At 37.8% G+C, this 18,722-nt stretch overlaps 1 protein-coding gene across 5 annotated transcripts in view; it reads left to right on the top strand.

Moving 5' to 3' along the window:
- Positions 1 to 12,250, top strand: part of NR2C1 (nuclear receptor subfamily 2 group C member 1) — a 40,473-nt gene extending 28,223 nt beyond the window's left edge. For 3 of the 5 annotated variants that reach the window (XM_060412513.1, XM_027967206.2, XM_042246617.1), the window contains 5 exons: positions 1,224 to 1,345; positions 3,599 to 3,738; positions 5,102 to 5,239; positions 8,007 to 8,112; positions 10,394 to 12,250. In XM_060412513.1, the coding sequence (XP_060268496.1) occupies positions 1,224 to 1,345; positions 3,599 to 3,738; positions 5,102 to 5,239; positions 8,007 to 8,112; positions 10,394 to 10,568 (681 nt within the window). In that variant the 3' untranslated portion in view covers positions 10,569 to 12,250. The remainder of the gene's footprint in view (positions 1 to 1,223; positions 1,346 to 3,598; positions 3,739 to 5,101; positions 5,240 to 8,006; positions 8,113 to 10,393) is intronic. The other 2 variants (XM_060412515.1, XM_060412514.1) reach the window with 1 other exon arrangement.
- Positions 12,251 to 18,722: the final 6,472 nt, after the last annotated feature.

Here is an 18,722-nt window from a genome sequence, read left to right as displayed (position 1 = left end):
GCATTTAGTTTTTCTGTTAAGAGCAGTACTGAAATGGACATCCTTGTATACGCTTTTTTGTGCATATATGCAAGTATCCTTTTGGAATAAAGATTTAGAAATAGTGTTGTTAGGTCATAGGATAAGCTCAGTTTTAAAATGTTGATAGATACAGCCAATTTGCCCTTCATTTGGCCAGTACTCAGTTCCCTGGTGTCTCAGCTGGTGAAGAATCCACCTGCAATGCGGGAGACCTGGGTTCGATCCCTGGGTTGGGAAGATCTCCTGGAGAAGGGAAAGGCTACCCACTCCAGTATTCTGGCCTAGACAATTCCGTGGACTGTATAGTCCATGGGGTTGCAAAGAGTCGGACATGACTGAACAACATTCACCTCACTTCAGTTTTATGTATTTGTTTCCCTATATAATCACCTATGCTTGGTATTACTGATCATTTTAATAATTTTAAAATTGAAGTTTCTTATGGATGAAATTACATTTAATTTATAGCAATAAAAGATCTGTTTAACAAGATTTTCAAAAATGCTTTGATAAGTATTCTGATATAGGACCTTTATTTCCAACAGTGGTCATGCATTATCTAAGGTCAGCCTGTGACTGTTATGGCCACAGACACGTTTTATTTTTCCTGTAGATTAGATGGTAAGATTTTACATAGAAGCTACTTTTTGAAAAATTGAAAAAGCAAGTAGTTCTGAGCCCGAATTTCAAATGTTTTCAATGTGTTGAATTCAGCCATGCTCGTTATCTGGGAATGTGCCCTCTACAAATGGCATCAGCAGGTCACTTCACTCATTACTCTCCTATAAGCATTTGAATTTGTTATCCCCATAAGCCTAGATGAAAGGGACGTTTAACATAAAGGATTGCTTCTTGAATTAAATTTGTTATACTGTTAATGAAGAGAGGAAAGGAAAGACTTATTGTTGATATGAAGACAGAAAGTAACTTTTAAAAACACACCGAGATACTGTTGTGGTTGGTATTTGTTAAGTGGAATTCTGCTTTATCTGAATATTGCTTTGTTAGAAACTCTGGTCTTTTCATTTATTCTAAATCCTGTTTTTAGCTGTCACATCCAGTGACTTGGATTATATCAAGATTTGCCTTTTTGGCTAATATGTTAGATAGTTACTTGTCATGTTGACAGTTAAGTTTTTCAAAGAGTGCTCATTTCGAAGTGTTCGATGTAAGATAATTGACCTCATCCCTGTTCACACTAGCTCACCATGCCGTCTCCTATGCCTGAGTACCTGAATGTGCACTACATTGGGGAGTCTGCCTCCAGGCTGCTGTTCTTATCAATGCACTGGGCACTTTCAATTCCTTCCTTCCAGGCTCTAGGGTAAGTGTCTTGAAGTTCTTGAATATTAAGTGTGATTTTGTAGCACAGATGTACATGAGGCAAGAGCTTTTATTTTGGGAGAATTTGATTAAAGGGGGCAAACTGATACAGCATTATAACTTGAAATTTTATATGAAGAATCAGAGTGGGTGGTATTTACTGTATATTATTTTATGTGGAAGATTATCCATATTTCATAATTTGATGGAGTTAACAGTTTGAATGAAGTCAGTGCACTGGAGCCAGCATTTGTAATAGGCTGTTTTTGATTGGCTTAAATGAGGGAGGCTCTAGATGACTTGGGGTGTTGTTTCTCCCTACCACCACTGTTTCAGTGTCATCTCAGGCTTGCTAATAAGGATCTGAAACTTGCATACACTGAATATGTCTGAAAATTGAAGTAATTGTTTTTTAATCATGGGGTTGGTTGCCCTCTAAAAAGGTAAGAAAATATAAATTAGCCCATAGTACCACTATGATGAGTTAGAAGTTTGGTTGTATCACTGAAGAGCATGTCTGTATTCTGTTTAGATTAGGTGGTAATGGAAAATGGTCTATTATGAGAAATCCAAGCTTTGTTTAAAGTTTGCCAGATTTCTTCATATTGTTTTAAAGTAACTGGTTTGAAGAAGCAAAGAGACCATGGAGAAAGTTAAGCCCATAGTTAGAAAAGTATTGGTCAAGTTGTAGGACCTTATTGTACAACAATGCCAATGTTATTTTCTAACGAAGAGGTATAACACAGGCCATCAAAAACTGCCTTTTTAAATCTGTTTACTCTGTTCTTTTTTTGTGTGCTTTGTTCACTGGTTGATTACCTTTGACTTTCCTGTATAAAACTTTAGACTCAGAGTTTTCATTCCAGTCCCTAAGAAAGGAAATGCCAAAGAATGCTCAAACTACGTCACAACTGCACTCATCTCACACGCTGGTAAGGTAATGCTCAAAATTCTCCAAGCCAGGCTTCAGCAATACGTGAACCGTGAACTTCGAGATGTTCAAGCTGGATTTAGAAAAGGCAGAGGAACCAGAGATCAAATTGCCAACATCTGCTGGATCATCAAAAAAGCAAGAGAGTTCCAGAAAAATATCTATTTCTGCGTTACTGACTACGCCAAAGCCTTTGACTGTGTGGTTCACAATAAACTGGAGAATTCTGAAAGAGATGGGAATACCAGACCACCTGACCTGCCTCTTGAGAAACCTGTATACAGGTCAGGAAGCAACAGTTAGAACTGGACGTGGAAGAACAGACTGGTTCCAAATAGGAAAAGGAGTACGTCAAGGCTGTATATTGTCCCCCTGCTTATTTAACTTATATGCAGAGTACATCATGAGAAATGCTGGACTGGAGGAAGCACAAGCTGGAATCAAGATTGCTGGGAGAAATATCAATAACCTCAGATATGCAGATGACACCACCCTTATGGCAGAAAGTAAAGAAAAACTAAAGAGCCTCTTGATGAAAGTGAAAGAGGAGAGTGAAAAAGTTGGCTTAAAGCTCAACATTGAGAAAACTAAGATCATGGTTTCCGGTCCCATCACTTCATGGCAAATAGATGGGGAAACAGTGGCTGACTTTGTCTTTGTGGGCTCCAGAATCACTGCAGATGGTGATTGCAGCCATGAAATTAAAAGACGCTTACTCCTTGGAAGGAAAGTTATGACCAACCTAGATAGCATGTTAAAAAGCAGAGACACTACTTTGCCAACAAAGGTCCATCTAGTCAAGGCTATGTTTTTTCCATTGGTCATGTATGGATGTAAGAGTTGGAATATAAAGAAAGCTGAGCACTGCAGAATTGATGCTTTTGAACTGTGGTGTTGGAGAAGACTCTTGAGAGTCCCTTGGACTGCAAGGAGATCCAACCAGTCCATTATGAAGGAAATCAGCCCTGGGATTTCTTTGGAAGGAATGATGTTGAAGCTGAAACTCCAATACTTTGGCCACCTGATGCGAAGAGCTGACTCATTTGAAAAGACCCTTATGCTGGGAAAGATTGAGGGAAGCAGGAGAAGGGGACGACAGAGGATGAGATGGTTGGATGGCATCACCGACTCAATGGACATGAGTTTGGGTAGGCTCCGGGAATTGGTGATGGACAGGGAGGCCTGGCGTGCTGTGGTTCATGGGGTCACAAAGAGTCCAACACGACTGAGCGACTGAACTGAACTGAACATTGTATTTTCAAATATATGAGTGAGTTATAAAGTTTCATAAAATATATTTGATATTTGTTTTTGTTTTTATAGGCAAGAAAACAGCATATCATTGGTGAAAGCTTATTGGAATGAACTTTTTACTCTTGGTCTTGCCCAGTGCTGGCAAGTGATGAATGTCGCAACTATATTAGCAACATTTGTCAACTGTCTTCACAGTAGCCTTCAACAAGGTAAAAAGCACCTTATTTTTCCTTTTCTAGGATATAAGAGGAGACATCGGTTTTATAGTATTACGTTTAAAGTTAAGTATCAAAAGATAAATACCAATATCCTTTTTACCTTACATAATTTTTACATTTTGATAAAATTCATTAATCACCCAAAATAGTTTTAAATGAGAGTACAACAAAACTGAAACAAATGTATTTAAGTGCTATTTCTGATCAGTCCTCATGAATTTTTACACTTCAACATACATACCAAAGAATCCAGGGTACGCTTATATAGAGGTAATCAACTATTTATAAATATATAGTTACCAACTGTTTTTAAACTGCTTTTCTTCATTGTAGCCTTTTGAATCCCAAGGTAGGCTAAACTTTTTTTTTTTTTTAGTTAATTCATCAGTATGTATCCTTTCACTTAGACACTACTAAAGAGTCACAGAACAATCCTAATTATCTTTTTCCTTTTGAGGAGACAGGTGGGCAAGCACTGATTTATAAATGTTTTGTTTCAGAATGGCTTGTGACCATCCAAGAAGGTGCCCCTTCATCAAATGGGAAGAACTATTTTTTTTGAGTTCAAGAAAAAATTATAGACAGAGAATTACATTTATTTCCTTTACATATGCCGCTTCCCGTTGTTGGACATTTTCCTTGAACTATCTGCTTCCCCTCCACTTAATGGCAAAGAATAACCTTAAGATCTCATCAGTAGTAGATATGCCAGAAGTCAGTACTACATAAACACAATAAATTTTAAGTTAGAACATACTGTTTTACTCAACTTTTCTTTGGTCTTAACAGGGTTTTGTTGTTGTTGTTGTAGAAGTGTTGGTAACTTAAATGTCTAGATGATTTTGCTCATTTTTCATTTTGCGTATTGATATAAACTTAAATCCTATTACCAAAATTTGAGTCTTTTGTAGTTAATCTCTATAGCTTATCTTCTCAAAGGTGTATCTTGGAAGGAAGCATTACCTTTAGGGCTTTTTATATTAACAGCCTGTTCTTTTTTTATTTTCTTGAATGAACAGTGTCTGAAGATCATTAATTAGTTTCATCTGAAGTTGCAGAGAGGGGCTTCCCTGATGGTTCAGTGGCTAAGACTCTGTGCTCCCAGTGCAGAGGGCCTGGGTTCCATCCCTTGTTCAGGAACTAGATCCCACATGCTGCAACTAAGACCCAGCACAGCTGAATAAATAAATAAATAAAACATTAAACTTACAGATATATTTAATTTTTAACATTTGATAAATTGATTATAGTCAAAGCTGGAAATTAGTGAGGAGGAAATATGTTGGATAAAAATAGTCATGCATTTTTGCTGAACACTAGAAGATTTTGTTTGTTTCTTTGTTTTTGATTAAAGATAAAATACCAGCAGAAAGAAGAAAATTATTGATGGAACACATCTTCAAACTACAGGAGTTTTGTAACAGCATGGTAAAACTCTGCATTGATGGATATGAATATGCCTACCTGAAGGCAATAGTACTCTTCAGTCCAGGTATATAAACATTTACTTATTAAAAATACAGTGTTTGAGGATGTGGAGAAATTGCAACCCTCATACATTTGCCATTGGGAATGTACATTGATGTAAAGTGGAAACAACTGAAGTGTCCATCAAACAAATGAATAAACAAAATGTAATGTATATATAAATGGAATATCATTCAGCCATAAAAAGTAACAAAATTCTAATATATGCCACCATGGATAAACCTTGAAAACAGTATGTAAGTGACAGAAACCAATCACACACCAAAAAAAAACACACATATTAAATATTTCCATGTATCTGCATTGTCTAGAATAGGCAAATCTATAGAGAGATTTGTGACTTCCTTCGTGTAAGGAGAGGAGAGAATGGATAGTGACTACTAATGGGTGTTTCTTGGGGCCAACAAAGATGTTCTAAAATTAGATTGTGATGAGGGTTGCACAGCTCTGAATATACTAAAAAACTATTGAATTGTATGTACCCTTCAGATCTGTGAAATTTTTGGACGTTAGACATCTGGGTATGAAAAGGGAAATTGAAGAAATCAGTAAAATGACATAGACTTTTAGTCCTGTTCAGCACTTGAATGTTTAGGTATATTTTACTAGGCATCATTAAAAGGCAAAAAGAGAGATGAAGATTGCTTTGTTAATGGGTTAAATTTCCAAACATCTTATGCTGCTGCTAAGTCACTTCATTCGTGTCTGACTCTGTGTGACTCCACAGACGACAGTCCACCAGGCTCCCCCGTCCCTGGGACTCTCCAGGCAAGAACACTGGAGTGGATTGCCATTTCCTTCTCCGAGCTCCCAGTAAATAGAAAAATGGGTCTCTTGTCTTTCTGCCAATTACTAGTTTTTACATATAGTAAAACAACAGTAAAGCTCAACAATCAATTTTAGAGTAAGAAAAACTGACTCTTAGGCTCTGTATTCTTCATTTTGGTATATGTTTTTCTGTTACTGTATATCATCATAAAATTATCTGAGGAACCCTGCGTCTTACCACCTTCAGTGAGATCAGTAAGATAATTAAAGCTATTTTGTACTATTCTTCTGATGTTTTAGATAAATTAATAACATGTATCACAATTTTTATCACAACCAGTTTGCCCCTTTAATTTTCCTTAAAATTGAAAGACCATAGATTTGACAATAGAATTATAATGTACTTTTGTTTTATTAAGTATTCCCTCTATTTCTGTTTGCTACTTCTCTAATTCTCCTTAGTCAGGATACCACTTTCACATTTTAGGCATAAGTTTCATGAAATTCTTTTAACATTTCCATTTCAGTGAAATATTTATTTAGGTTATTTCATATTGCTATATTATTTTTCTGATAGAGATGATGTTTAGAGTTTATAATTTCATAAGTATCTTTTTATCCTAACAATGATGAAAGGAAGATTTTCTTATTAAAAAAATATAGAATATAGCATGTATGAGGGGGTGGGTGAAATGGGTGAAGGAGAATCATGAGGTACAAACTTGCAGTTATAATCAGGTCACAGTGATACAATTTATAACATGGTGACAGTAGTCACTATTGTATTGTAAACATGGAAGTTCCTAGAAAATAAACCTTGAGAGTTCTCATAAGAAAGAAGTTTTATAGCTTTGAATGGTAGCAGATGGTAACTAGACTTACTGTGGTGCATTTCACAGTGCATATGAATGTCACTTCATTTTGTTGTGTACCTTAAACAGATACAGTGTTGTATGTCAATTATACTTAAGTTAAAGTATGTATTATTATTTTAATGAAAAAAAATTTTAAAGAATATATTTTGACAATGGGGGCTTCCCTCATAGCTCAGTTGGTAAAGAATCAGCCTGCAATGCAGGAGACCCCAGTTGGATTCGTGGGTTGGGAAGATCCGCTGGAGAAGGGATAGGCTACCCACTCCTGTGTTCTTGGGCTTCCCTTGTGGCTCAGCTGGTAAAGAGTGGGAGTGCTTCCGCCTGCAGTGTGGGAGACCTGGGTTCGATCCTGGAGAAGGGGAAGGCTACCCACTCCAGTATTCTGGCCTGGAGAATTCCATGGATAGAGGAGCCTGGGGTCACAAAGAGTCGGACATGGCTGAACGAGTTTCACCTTCACTTTTATTCTAAAAATACTTCATTGGTTAAAAATACTTTTAACTAAGCTAAGTCATTTCATTTTTTTGTTTCTATTGAAAGCAAAATGATCAAAATCCTTTCTGCTGCTGCTAAGTCACTTCAGTCGTGTCCGACTCTGTGCGATCCCATAGATGGCAGCCCACCAGGCTCCCCCGTCCCTGGGATTCTCCAGGCAAGAATACTGGACTGGGTTGCTATTTCCTTCTCCAATGCATGAAAGTGAAAAGTGAAAGTGAAGTCGCTCGGTCGTGTCTGACTCTTAGCAACCTCATGGACTGCAGCCTACCAGGCTCCTCCGTCCATGGGCTTTTCCAGGCAAGAGTAACTGGAGTGGGGTGCCATTGCCTTCTCCGAAAATCCTTTCTACCACTTTTGAAATAGAAAAGCTGTCTTATTTTATTTGAGCCAATGGTTTGATTTTATTAGATGTTAGAATACATATCTCAGATGAAATAGTTTTAAGGGTTTAAGTACAGTGCCTGGTATTTAGTGGGTGGGTTATTAAAATAGTATTTGTGGAATGAAAGAGCCACACATATGATCGGGCTTCCTTCTGAACTGGTTTTTATCACCTCTTCCATCTCCAGTCGGTATCTTAGTAAATGAGTATTCAGAACTAAGGTAACAGTATATTCTTTAATGTTTCAGATCATCCAGGCCTAGAAAACATGGAACAGATTGAGAAATTTCAGGAAAAGGCTTATGTTGAATTCCAAGATTATATAACCAAAACATATCCAGATGACACCTACAGGTATCTAGAAGTTAAATTCATCTTAAAAATTTTTGTGTATCTGTTTCCTTATTCTCCATTCCAAGTGTAATTAAATTTAGTCAGCTTTGGCCTTTCAAGTAGGTAATGCATTGTTGCAAGTACTTTATATGTACTGTTTTATATGAGGCTTCAGCATAGAAAGGTTAAGTAACCTGCTCAAAGTCACACAATAAACAGCAGAGCCAGGTAGTTTGACTCTCACACCCAAGCTCTTAACTTGCTTCAGATGAAATAATGGATTGAATTAGAAAAGTAGATGAAAAGTACATGAATAAAAAAAATACCTTTGGCTTAGTTTATAATTAATTTTGAAATTTGGCTTATGGCATTTATAGCAAGGTGTTTCTTACCAGTGTCCTTTAATAAAATGAACTCAGTTTTTGAGTGATTAAGCATTTGGCTGTCAGAGCAAGAGCACCTGGGTTTAATGCCTAACCCTGCCACTTACTGGCTGTATGACCTTATAGAAGTTAATAGAAGTTATTTTAACTTCTATTTCAATTTCTTTACTATAAAATGGAGATAATAGTATCCACATTTTATAGTTAGTGTAAGGATTAAATCAGTTAATATATTCAAAGAGCTTGGTAGAGCAGTGCCTGTTACATAGTAAGGGCTATATAAATTTGTTTACTAATATTATTAACATACTTCAAACTAGTAAAAGAATATGTTACATATAATAACTTTTTACATATATTAGATAATAGGGTTATAAGCCAGTTCCATCATGAAAATCAGCTGTAGTTTATCTAACATCTAACCAGTTTTCCTACCCTACTTCCTACCAGTTCTGTGAATACAGCTCAGCTGGTGGGAACAAACAGGAAATGAGATATTTGAGCAGTATAGTACATGAATACAGAAAGATTACTTAATTCTGGGTCTGCTGGTTTCACTTGTTCTCAAGAGCGTAAGGCTTAGCGTAGAGGAAGGATAGATAATGCCACAAACTATTTGAAAAGGTGGTTCTTTGGGTGTTGGTTTTGTTATGACCTTTTTTTTTTTCAGTTTTTTAAAGGTTCAATAGTTTTATACCTTATATAAACTAATGGGCTTCCCTGATGGCTGAAATGGTAGAGTCTGCCTGCAATGCTGGAGACCAGGGTTTGATCCCTGGGTCAAGAAAATACCCTGGAGAAGGGCATGGCAACCCATTTTAGTATTCTTGTCTGGAGAATTCCATGGACAGAGGAGCCTGACAGGCTACAGTCCATGGGGTCGCAAAGAGTCAGACACAACTGAGCAACCAGCACACACATACAAATAAATACAGTATTTAGAATTTTCCTCGTTTTGACTCTACACCTTCTTGCTGACCTCTGTGCCGTTAGGTTCCAGGTTCTTTGACCTCTGGAACTCTTTCTTAGTTTCTTATATTCGTAGATAGTGTAATTAATTACCTTTGGATAGCAGTTTTCAACTTATAATGTACTTTCACACGAGACATTGTCCTACCTCACTAGCACAGAACCTGGCAGGGATCATTTTGTTGATTGTCACAACATTGTGAAAGAGACAGGGCGAGTAGTGGCTTCCACCCATTCACATAGCTAGGAAGTAGTTGAATCAGGATTTGAACCTAATGGTTTTGATTCTGTAATCTGTGCTCCCCATTAATTGCCTATTTTGGGCTTCCCTAGTGGCTCAGCTGGTAAAGAGTCTGCCTGCAATATGGGAGACCTGGGTTCGATTCTTGGGTTGGGAAGATTCCCTGGAGAGGGCAACAGCTACCCACTCCAGTTATTCTGGCCTGGAGAATTACAGGGACTACAGTCCATGGGGTTGCAAAGAGTCAGGCATGACTGAGCGACTTTCCACTTCACTTCACTTCACTTCATTGCCTGTTTTACTATTCCCAATACATTTTGCAAAGCAAAACCAAAAAAACTTATCATTGAGCCTCATGTATCCTGATAACACAAAACATTGCTGTTATAACCTTGAACGAGTTCCTAAGCCATTAAACTTAGAACTTGATCCATGATTTAAAACTTTGTTCCGTGGTTCATACAACCAACTAGAGGTAGCACAGCATAGCAGTTAAAAGCAAAGCTTTCCAAAGAAGTCTGTCAGACATCATATATATCCAGGTGACTGTCATATAGTTTAAGGCTTGAGAATACTAAAGGTTTTAAGTGTTGAAAACTGTTGATGATCTTTGTTTATGGCATTAGTATTCATGCAGAAATTACTAATATCTTTGCACTGAGTTACTCTTTGATTTACAACCTTGTTCGCCTTCCTTTTTTCTTTTGAGGTTGTCTAGACTACTACTTCGATTGCCAGCTTTGAGATTGATGAACGCTACCATCACCGAAGAACTGTTTTTCAAAGGTCTCATCGGCAATGTTCGAATTGACAGTGTCATCCCACATATTTTAAAAATGGAACCTGCAGATTATAACTCACAAATAATTGGTCACAGCATTTGAAGGCTGAGATCTCAGTTTAAAGTGATTGTTCTTTCCCAGAACACAAGAGGACACCAAATCAAACTCACTGATTCCAGGGCATCTGGAAATTTTTACTTTAAAAGAGAAACCAAAAACCAAGATATTTTGATTTTACTTCGTTAAGAAGAATGTTTGAAGTGACTGAGCAGGTAGCAGGAAGTAGAATTTCCTTTCCTGTCTTATTTAAGTGAATAAAAAATACTATCAATTAATTCTTGGTTAAGATGACACCTAGAGCTGCCACCTCTTGACTAAGATTTCTCCTTTTATTTTATAAAACAAATAAATAAGTCTCTCTTTTTTTCCCCCAGAATTGTGTTCTATTCATGTTTACTTTCATTATGAACTAGTACAAACACTTAATCGCTAAGAAGGGTCTTCTTGCATTTTACGCTTCTAAAATATAATCTGTTTTAATTATCTGTCTAAAGAAGATTATTTTATGCTCAGTGGTATAATGAAAACACTGGGACTATAGGAGATAATAATTGAATATAAATATTTTTTGTTTTTTGTAAATATCATGGCACCATTAGCATTTATCACCCTCATTGCTGGCAATGAGACATAGGTTATTTGTGATCTTAAGAGCTGATATTTTTAGTGTTGTGTATTATTAGTTATAAGCACTTTTTATTTATGTATGTAGCAGAAAATTGTTTTTGAGAATAAGATAGGGTTCATGTTTTAATGTTTTTGGTTTACTGTGTTGTAAAAGTAATAGAAACTGATCGAGCGCCACAACTTTCAGTATTTCACAATAGATATTTAAATTGTTGCTGTTTATTCCACAGAAAGCATCTGTCATCTCTCCCTCTTTTCTGACCTGCATTTAGTTTCCTGACCCTCCATGGGATTTAGCCAGTTTCTTTTAGGTCACTGCAAATACCTCCTTTGTGAAAGTGGATTTATCATAGCCAGTCCGTGTTTTCAAGGTGAGTTAGACAGTTATTTTAAAGCAATTGGTAATTTTTTGAGACTTAAGTTGTTTCATATATGGAGGAATGTGCACTGATTTTTCACTCTAAAGGGGAAAGGGCTGTTTTAGCAATAGTATGAGCATCAGCCTGAAGCACTGCCTTGTTCTACCACAATGGAAACATTGTAGATTCCTTGAATGTCTTCCACAATAATGTTTTCCTTAGCAGAACATGATACTGTTAAGTATTTCTTTGCTATAACTTCATGAGAAATTACTTTGTTATCTCTATTTGATTTTTTAAAAATACGGATATTTTATTGCACTCGAACATTTTTTACAAAGATTTTGCAGTAGAAGAGAAGCAGAATTTGGGGGAAGAGTATGGATTTTACTAATTGCTGCTTTATAGTAATCAGAAGTTTTAAAGTATCAATTTACAGTCTTTACCAACTTAAGGGAAACTTTTTTTCCCTATTTAAAAGGTGATTTTTGTCAATGGGGCTTTTTTTTTTTTTCTATAATTACAGCTGGGTAAACTACATTTAGTACAGAATACTCAAATGGAAAAAGTAGGTTTATACCTTTATAAACCCAATGAAGAAAGCCAAGGATTCAAGAAATTCTTTTAAGTAATGTACTAATTAAGATACATGTTTGAAGTATTTTTCCTGATTACATTTACAGTTGTATTTGGAAGTGTTTTTTAAAAACTACATTAAAATGTGGCTTGCATTACAAATTTGTTTTCTGCTAATATATTTGATTTCAGAGTCCTGTTTGTTCATTGTTTGGTCATCCTTTTATTTGTTTGTTCCATTGTTAAGAAATCTCTAGTAAGATTTATGAAAGTACTTTCAGGAAGGAAAAAGCATGGAAAACATTTCCATATCCCAGTATTTTAGGATGATTTACATTTCAGTTTGAAGACTTGCAACTAAATATTACACACCGACCATTTATTTTCTTTCTCCCCTGAAATCTCAGTTAAGTGTAAACACACAATGATAGATGAAACATGAGAGAAGAAATCAAAGGATAAGAGAGTTGAATAAATTTTAGGGAAAGAAAATGCAGGTAGAGAAAGAGCCAAATCCAAGGAAATGGTCATCTGAATGCCTGCAAAAGGTGGCACGTTGAGAAAGAAGCCAGTATACGTTGCAGTGTTCAGGAATGCTGTTTAGTACCTGGAGGAACCAGGTGCTCATTTTCAGAGATGATACTTGGAGCATTAAAAAGAGGATTGATTGCATATCTGCCTACAGAATCATTGAACTACCTTTCTCTTCGTTTATTGAAGTCAGGTGGCCACTTTCTTTTTCTTTTTATTGTCTTGTTTTTGGCTGCGCTGCACGGCATGTGAGATCTTAGTTCTCCAGCTGGAGATCAAACCCATGCCCCCTGCACTGGAAACTTGGAATCTTAACTGCTGGACCACCAAGGAAGTCCCCAGTGACCACTTTCTGTCCTTCAGCCTTTTCGAGCAAGAAGCCAGAGATTAATAATTTTGAGACACTAAACCAGAAGATCACAGGATTTATAGGATACCAGGGATAACAGAAGGCTTGGATTAGGTATAATCTTGAAGATATGGATTAAGTGAAAATCTGCGTTGAATATGGGCTCCCTAAGCATATTCCCAGAATGCTGACCACTGGGTATAGGCTTCTATGCCAGGATTTTTTTTCTCTGGGAAAAACTAATTTGTCTGGAAAAAAGATCTCCAGACACTCAACTTTTGGTTGTCCCTGATAACAAGACTGCCTACCGTTTTATCACTCTTCAGTGAATCCCGATATTTCCAAGTCATATATGTATACATGGGGTTTCCATTCAGCTCTCTAATGTCTACTGTTAAATATGAACATAGAGACAGGATCATCAGATATTTGAGGAAAATTTCTAATACATAAGATGACCAGCTATAATCTGATGGTGGGGGCGGATAACAATGCAGTGATCAGAAAAGGACCCCACCTTCAAATATAATTACTATTTTGAAAGAAAGTAGGTGTATTCATTAAAAGAAAATAGGATGCTTTGAAAAGGAAACTAAAGGAAGAAACTGCCCCTGGAAATTTAAACTGATTCATTAGCCAAAACAATTCATTAGAAGGGTTCCAAGATAAAGTTGTTGAGGAAAGGTTCCAAGGTTTCAGCAACCTTAAAAGTACAATTCACCCTTGGATAACATGGGTGTTAGGGGCACCAACTACCTGCAGATCCTGTAGTACTGCAGCGTGTATGTATTTTTAAAGTCTGCATGTAAATAGACCCACACAGTTCAAACCCATGATTTTAAGGGTCAACTCTATAACCAAGAGACAGAGAAATAGAAAATGAGAAAAGATAGAACAGGACGTCTAACATTTTAATAGTAAGGACTTAAGAGCAAACAAAAGACAAGAAAATTATTTGATACAAGAAAAGTTCCACAGAAGGACATGTGTTTCTCAGGTTGAATGATTGACCTGTTAAATGAAAAAGATCCATACCATCTTGAACTGAGAACAGCATAATCAAAGAAGAGAGTGTATTACTGCTTCTAACAGTATTGTGGAATAGATGACTCTGAAAGCCTTTGATCTGTTGGCTGGACTTGCAAGAAATATGGCATGAGTTCTCAAAGCAGGCTAAAGTTGTCCCAGGTCATGAACCCTCCCTGTCCTGGCAGATTCAAAACTCTCTGGGGAAAACATTATTAATTTACATCAGAGTTTTGCACACTTTTCGGTAAAGGGCCAGAGCATCAGTGTTTTTTACTTTGAGGACCTTACCGTGTCTGAATCAACTACTCTGCTATTGTTCAAAAGCAGCTGTAGACTGTACATAAGTGAATGGGCATGGCAGTGGTTCAGTAAAACATTTAAAAAACAGGGAGGTCACTGAGCCAGCAGTGCTGGGGACTCAGAAGTGCCTACAACCGCAGCACATGGTAGATGTCCAAAAGGGTACTACTGGTTGAATCAGAACACCCACCACCTTTTCGATTCCATTTTGCTTCGTGCAAATAAGGGAGAGACTGAAGAACCAAGTTGTTTAGATGGTTTACCTGGTTTCATAGCAGGCCTGGCAATTTTACAAATCTGAGGCCCTCACCCAGGTGGAAGATAGCAACTGCAGGCTGAGCAAAAGATTCCTGCACTGCCCTGTTGCCTCACCACCAGCCAATCAGAAGAAAGTCACATACCCTGCAGCCTTCAACCCAAATTTTACCTATAAAAACTTTGCCCTGAGAACCACTGGGGAGTTTGGGGATTTAGAGTACTAACCACCCATTCTGTTTGGTTGGCCTTGCAATAAACTTTTCTTTCCCACCCCAACCCCCGCAAAAAAGCAAGAAACTGGAACAGCAAGGGGGAGCAAACAGATTTTAAAATAAGCAGAAACAACACTTTAGGAAAAAATGAAACCTTAATCCATGGTGAAAGCTTATGCCTTTAACACATCCCTTTAATACACACACACAGACTTATATCTCAGGGAATTGAAAACAGATCTGGAAGAGATGTATACACTCCCATGTTTACTGCATGATAGCTAAGAGATGAAAGCAACCAAAAACACCCACTGAAAGATGAATGGATAGAGAAAAAGTGATATGTACATACAGTAGAGTATTAGCCTTACAAAAGGAAATCCTGTCACATGGATTTCATCCTACAACGTGGATGAAACTTAAGGATAGTATGCTAAGTAAGATGAAAGTGAAAGTCATGTCTGACTCTGCGACCCCAGGGACTGTAGCCCACCAGGTTCCTGTGTCCATGGAATTCCCCAGGCAGGAATACTGGAGTGAGTTGTCATACCATTCTCCAGGGGATCTTCCTGACCCAGGCAGATTCTTTACTGTCTGAGCCAAGACAAGGCCTGCATGATTTCATTTATAGCGGGTATCTAAAGTAGTCATACTCTTAGTAGAATAGTGGTTATTGGGCTCTGGTGACCTAATAGGAGCTCCAATAGGAGCTTCCCAGGTGGTGCTAGTGGTAAAGAAAGTGAAAGTCACTCAGTTGTGTCCAACTCTGTGACCCTATGGACTATACACTCCATGGAATTCTCCAGGCTAAAATACTGGAGTGGGTAGCCTTTCTCCAGGGAATCTTCCCAACCCAGGGATTGAACCCAGGTTTCCTGCATTGAGGGAGGATTCTTTACCAGCCGAGCCACCAGGGAAGCCCAAGAATACTGGAGTGGGTAGCCTATCCCTTCTCCAGCGGCTCTTCCCGACCCAGGAATTGAACTGAGGTCTCCTGCATTGCAGGCTGATTCTTTACCAATTGAGCTATCAAGGAGTGGTCAAGAACCTACCTGCCAATGCAGGAGATGTAAGAGATGCAGGTTCGATCTGTCCCTGGCTGTTCCATGGGTGGGAAAGATCTGGAGGAGGGCATGGCAACCCACTCCAGTGTGCTTGCCTGGAGAATCCCACGGACAGAGGAGGCTGGCGTTCTGTGGTCCATAGGGTCGCAAAGAGATAAACTGAAGCGACTTAGCAAAGCACAGCACAACCTAGTACAGAGAGAAAGGCGAGTGTTGTTCTGTGTGTTGAGAGTTTCAGTTTCGCAAGATACAAAAGTTCTAGAGATTTGCTGCACAACAATATATATATATAGTTAACATGACTGTGTTATACACTTTAAAACGATGGTAAATTTCATGGGTTTTTTTTGCCTCTCCCCCTACACATACACAGGATGCTAGGAAACCAGATTGTACTTTTGAAAACTCTTCCATAAGGGAGAGAATCAAGCATCTTTCCTATATGAACAGTATTTCAGGAACCAAATAGTTGAGAGGAAGTTTTCTCTTTATAGGACTTCCCAGGGTGGTGGTAGTGGTAAAGAATCTGCCTGCTAATGCAGGAGATGCAGGAGACCCAGGTTCGTTCCCTGGGTCAGAAAGATCCCCTGGAGGAGGGAATGGCACCCCACTCCAGTATTCTTGCCTGGAAAAATGAATGGGCAGAAAAGCCTGGCGAGCAAGGTCAGTGGGGCTGCAAAGAGTTGGACACGACTGAGCACACACACATACTTTTCTCTTTATAGGAGATCTGTGGCTAATCAAGGAATGAAATTATTCAGACAATGCTTAGCAGTGACAGCTAAAATCACAAAAAATGAGACAAACAGACACCATATATGCTCCTGAATGGAAAGATAACAAAAAAAATGAACACAAATCTTGTTAGGTGCCTAGATTTAATACTAACATGCAGAAATACAGGGAGAAGAACACAGGACACAATCAACAAAATCCAGACAGTGGAAAACTCTACAGGAGAAATTACCAGTTTCTTTGTCAAATAAACCAGAAGGACCAAAAACAAGGGGTGGGAAATGGGGGAATCATATATTAAAATCAGTTGGAAAATCAGAACGTATTTGGACAAACTAAAAAAAGTATTAAATGATTGTGGACACTTGAACCTTCCTCAGCAGATATTTTATATTAAGCAGTTATTAACTTTTTCAGGTGAGATAGTAATAATATGGTTATGCTTTTAGAAAAAATTTTATATTGTGAAATAAGACAGATGGAATTTTTTAAAAACAAAAAAAAAGCCTATGGAAAGCCCATGAAAGTCACACTTCAGCATAATATAAATTCCTGTGTGACATAATTTTGAGCAATTGAGTCTAAGAAAAGAAAATTTGATCCTAACATTTGGAGGTTTCTCTTCTGGGGTTGAAGATTTAGTAGTGTGACGTTACATGTCTGGGTCCAATCTTATTACTCAGTCCTCTCAGGAAATAATGTGTCTCAATTATTAAAACTCTTTAGACAGTTATGAAGACTTGCAGTTATGGATTAGAGTGTAAATCTTATAAGCCTTGGCCTTTTTAAAGAAATGATATGGTGAACTGGCATCTGGAAGCACAAAAGATGAGAAGGATGAAGAAAGTGACCATGTGCCAAGTTTCTCATCTCAAATAGCTGGGAATCAGAGGCCTGTTTCATACTGACAGATCAAGGAGCATATGTTTTAAAGCATATTGAAAGTCATAAAGTTAGGTGCTAGAAAAAATCATGTTCATTTAATGCCTTTTATTATTTAAAAGTGGCAGAAATGCCACCCTTATGGCAGAAAGTGAAGAGGAATTGAAGAGCTTCTGGATGAAAGTGAAAGAGGAGAGTGAAAAAGTTGGCTTAAAAGTCAACATTCAAAAAATGAAGATCATGGCATCTGGTCCCATCACTTCATGGCGAATAGATGGGGAAACAATGGAAACAGTGACAGACTTTGTTTTCTTGGGCTCCAAAATCACTGCAGATGGTGACTGCAGCCATGAAATTAAAAGATGCTTGCTCCTTGGAAGGAAAGCCATGACAAACGTAGACAGCATATGAAAAAGTAGAGACATTACTTTGCCGACAAAGGTCCGTCTAGTTTTTCCAGTATGGTTTTTCCAGTAGTCATGTATGGATGTGAGAGTTGGACTATAAAGAAAGCTGAGCACCAAAGAATTGATGCTTTTAAACTGTGGTGCTGGAGAAGACTCCTGAAGAGTCCCTTGGACAGCAAGGAGATCAAACCAGTCAATCCTAAAGGAAATCAGTCATGAATATTCATTGCAAGGACTGATGCTGAAGCTGAAGCTCCAATCCTTTGGCCACCTGATGTGAAGAACCGACTCACTGGAAAAGACCCTGATGCTGGGAAAGAGTGAAGGCAGGCAAAGGGGATGACAGAGGATGAGATGGTTCGATGGCATCACAGACTCAACGGACCTGAGTTTGAGCAAGGTCCAGGAGCTGGTGATGGACAGGGAAGCTTGGCCTGCTGCAGTTCATGGGGTCTCAGAGTTGGACACGACTGAGCGATTTAACTGAATTGACTATTTAAAAAATTAAATATGCATCTAATTTAAATTAGAAAAGTTTTTTATTATTTCAAAACTTGAAACTGAATCATTAAGCCCTTGAAAGTAGATGCTTAATCTTGTACATTTTTATTCCTCCTGTAGTATCAAATGTACTTACTTTCAAATGTGCAATAATCATTTTGTGCTTAATACTGAATTCCTTAATGGTAACTTGTTTCTAAAGAATCTTGACTCTAGAAAGGATTTTTGGAGTCGTCTGAAGCAATCACTTTAGATGAGGAAACTGAGGTCCCCAAAGGAGAAAACTTCACCTGGGAAACCCTAGTATAGGTGACTTTTCCGCTTGTCCTGTCTTGTAAATGGCATCTCTGAAAACGCAGCTCTGGA

Source organism: Ovis aries, chromosome 3, assembly GCF_016772045.2.
Source record: "Ovis aries strain OAR_USU_Benz2616 breed Rambouillet chromosome 3, ARS-UI_Ramb_v3.0, whole genome shotgun sequence".
Lineage (NCBI taxonomy): Eukaryota > Metazoa > Chordata > Mammalia > Artiodactyla > Bovidae > Ovis > Ovis aries.
This window is presented reverse-complemented; position numbering and strand designations above follow the sequence as displayed.